Source organism: Eurypyga helias, unplaced genomic scaffold (assembly GCF_000690775.1).
Source record: "Eurypyga helias isolate BGI_N326 unplaced genomic scaffold, ASM69077v1 scaffold13300, whole genome shotgun sequence".
Lineage (NCBI taxonomy): Eukaryota > Metazoa > Chordata > Aves > Eurypygiformes > Eurypygidae > Eurypyga > Eurypyga helias.
Window position 1 is genome coordinate 33,501 of NW_010227742.1, and position 2,215 is coordinate 35,715.

General features: G+C 49.7%; 1 protein-coding gene across 1 annotated transcript; it reads right to left on the reverse strand.

The window, feature by feature from the left end:
- Positions 1–271: 271 nt before the first annotated feature.
- Positions 272–1,936, reverse strand: GSG2 (germ cell associated 2 (haspin); the record flags this gene model as incomplete). Its single annotated transcript, XM_010157368.1, has 1 exon — positions 272–1,936. A coding segment is annotated over one exon (1,665 nt), but the record flags the coding sequence as incomplete, so codon positions are not given.
- Positions 1,937–2,215: the final 279 nt, after the last annotated feature.

The window sequence follows — 2,215 nt, forward strand, 5'->3', positions numbered from 1 at the left end:
TCAAAACACTGAGCCTGAAGAAATCTTTTTCCCCCCCTTCTCAGATGTGAACTCTTCCCCCTTCCCATCACCCCTTAAAAAGTTCGTATGGAAACATCTTCAGGCAGATTTTTTGGTCAGGTTTTTTAGACACATTTGCTGCCGCATTAGCACACCAGTAACCGATGGCAGCACTTCGTTGTACCAACACTGAGAAAGGTCACACATAAAAAACAGTGAAGGAGAAAGGCAGGATCAGCGACAGCTCTTGGAAACATCACACCCCCCCCGCTCACTGGAAGAGGCTGCTGTTTTGTAAAACGTCACTGGCAGACTCAAAGTTCAGTACTTCCTTGTGGAACTTAAGGAGCTGATGCTTTATTTTCCTCAACAAAGGAGTCAATTCCTTATTCTTGTAGCTCATGTCTTTCAAAAGTTTATCTGACAAGTAATGGAGCCAGAGGACATTGCTGTGTGGATGGTAGTCAGTCCAGCTGTTGGAGTTCTCTGCTTTCATTTGCCTGTAGATCTCAAACTGGTAGTCCCCTTTGCCTTGAAAGAGCTCATCGTCAGTGGAAAGGTCACAAAACACAGTTAACCCATCCTTCTCCAGCCGAGACAAGGTATAATCTATGATGTTGACATGAATCCCTGCTGTGGGGATTGTGTGCGTTGTCCCATTCAACACGTAATTAAGGTTCTTCACATCCGTTTGCTTTACCAGCACGTTCCCCCAGTGCAAGTCTCTGTGCTCGAAGTGCAGTTCCTGTTCTGCCACAGCCAGGGAAGCAGTGACCTGGTGCAAAATGCTTTTCGCTGATGCCACTGAACTGAACCTCCTCCTCATCTTCTCCAAGTCGCTGCCTCCAAATTCAAACTCCAGAACCATAAAGAGCTGCTTATCCCCAAAAAGGTCTGGCCGATCATTTTCTGACCCGATTGCTTTGTGGTATTTGTCCCAGGCTCCCAGGAGGTGCTTGGGATAGGCCCCTTGAACACAGTGCACAGAGTACAAGCTGATAAACCCAACAGTCCTATTCACAGTCTCCTCAGACAGAAGACTGAGCTCTTTGGAAATTATTATCTCGGGCAGAATCTCTCCAAAGCTCTTTTGAGCTTCACCATTTACTTTTTCAGTTCCCTCAATGGGAATTATTTTCAAGGCCACAGGTCCTCTCTCACTGTTGATCTGGAAGACCTCTCCGAACACCCCTTCTCCAATTTTCTTGCAATCTTTCATCTTATCTAAGGGAATTAATTCCTCAAAAGTGATAGGCCCTTCCTGGTGGCATTCCCTAAACACCTTCTCTGCATCTGTAAGCGTCAGCTCCAGGTCAGAACAGGAACTCATGGGAGCCAGCAGGACCATGGAGGAAGCAGACCGCGTGGAGTACTGAGCCTTGTCAGCAGACAGGCTTGCTTGGTGCCCCAAAAGCTGGGGTGTCACAGAAGGGGTACAAAGGATGCTGTTGCAGAAAGTCTCTTCTGTGGTAACTTTCTTCTTCTTATGGAAGGACAAAGATGCTTGAACTCTACTCCAGGAATGGAAGCTATTGAGGAGCGAATAGTCATTGTCTCTTGTATCTACAGATATCTCCACAACGTGCTTTTTCATTCCTCTTTGCCTCGTCTGTGGTCTGAAAACAGAATTATTAGGCTGCTGCTGTCTCTTGGTTTTGCGCTTTTTTGGGTGGAGCCTGGTTTGCTTCCCCCACCGGCTGGCACTGAAGCCGCTGATGCAAGCTTTTCTACAGGTACTCTCCTCTCCAGAAACAACTTTGGTACTTGCACGTTTATTCTTCACGATTCCTTGGAGGCCCAAAGGAGACACTGGCTGCTTGCAGGCACGTTGGGAATCTGCCTTTTTGTTGAGTTTCATGTTCGCCAGCCACACCGGCGCTTCCTGAGGGTCCAAGACCACCACTGGCATGAGCTGGTACTTCGTGCTTTTGCCTCCCTGACAACACAAGCTTCCATTTGTTGCATCTCTCCTTGGAACATCACACAGTTTGTCAAGAGTGGCACCGCCATAGGGTGTAGAGTGCTGTGGCTGGCCGTTAGCGGGAGGCAGCGTTGCCCAAGGAGCGGCTGTGCCTTTCGGTGGGGTCAGGGGTGCTTGTGCCCCGCAGAGCCCCCGCACCGACGCCCTCAGAACCCTGCCGGACTTCCCCAACACGGCGCCCGGCTCACCACTCCCGTCCGGGACTTTGGGACAGGAGTGGCCATCCCCCGGCTC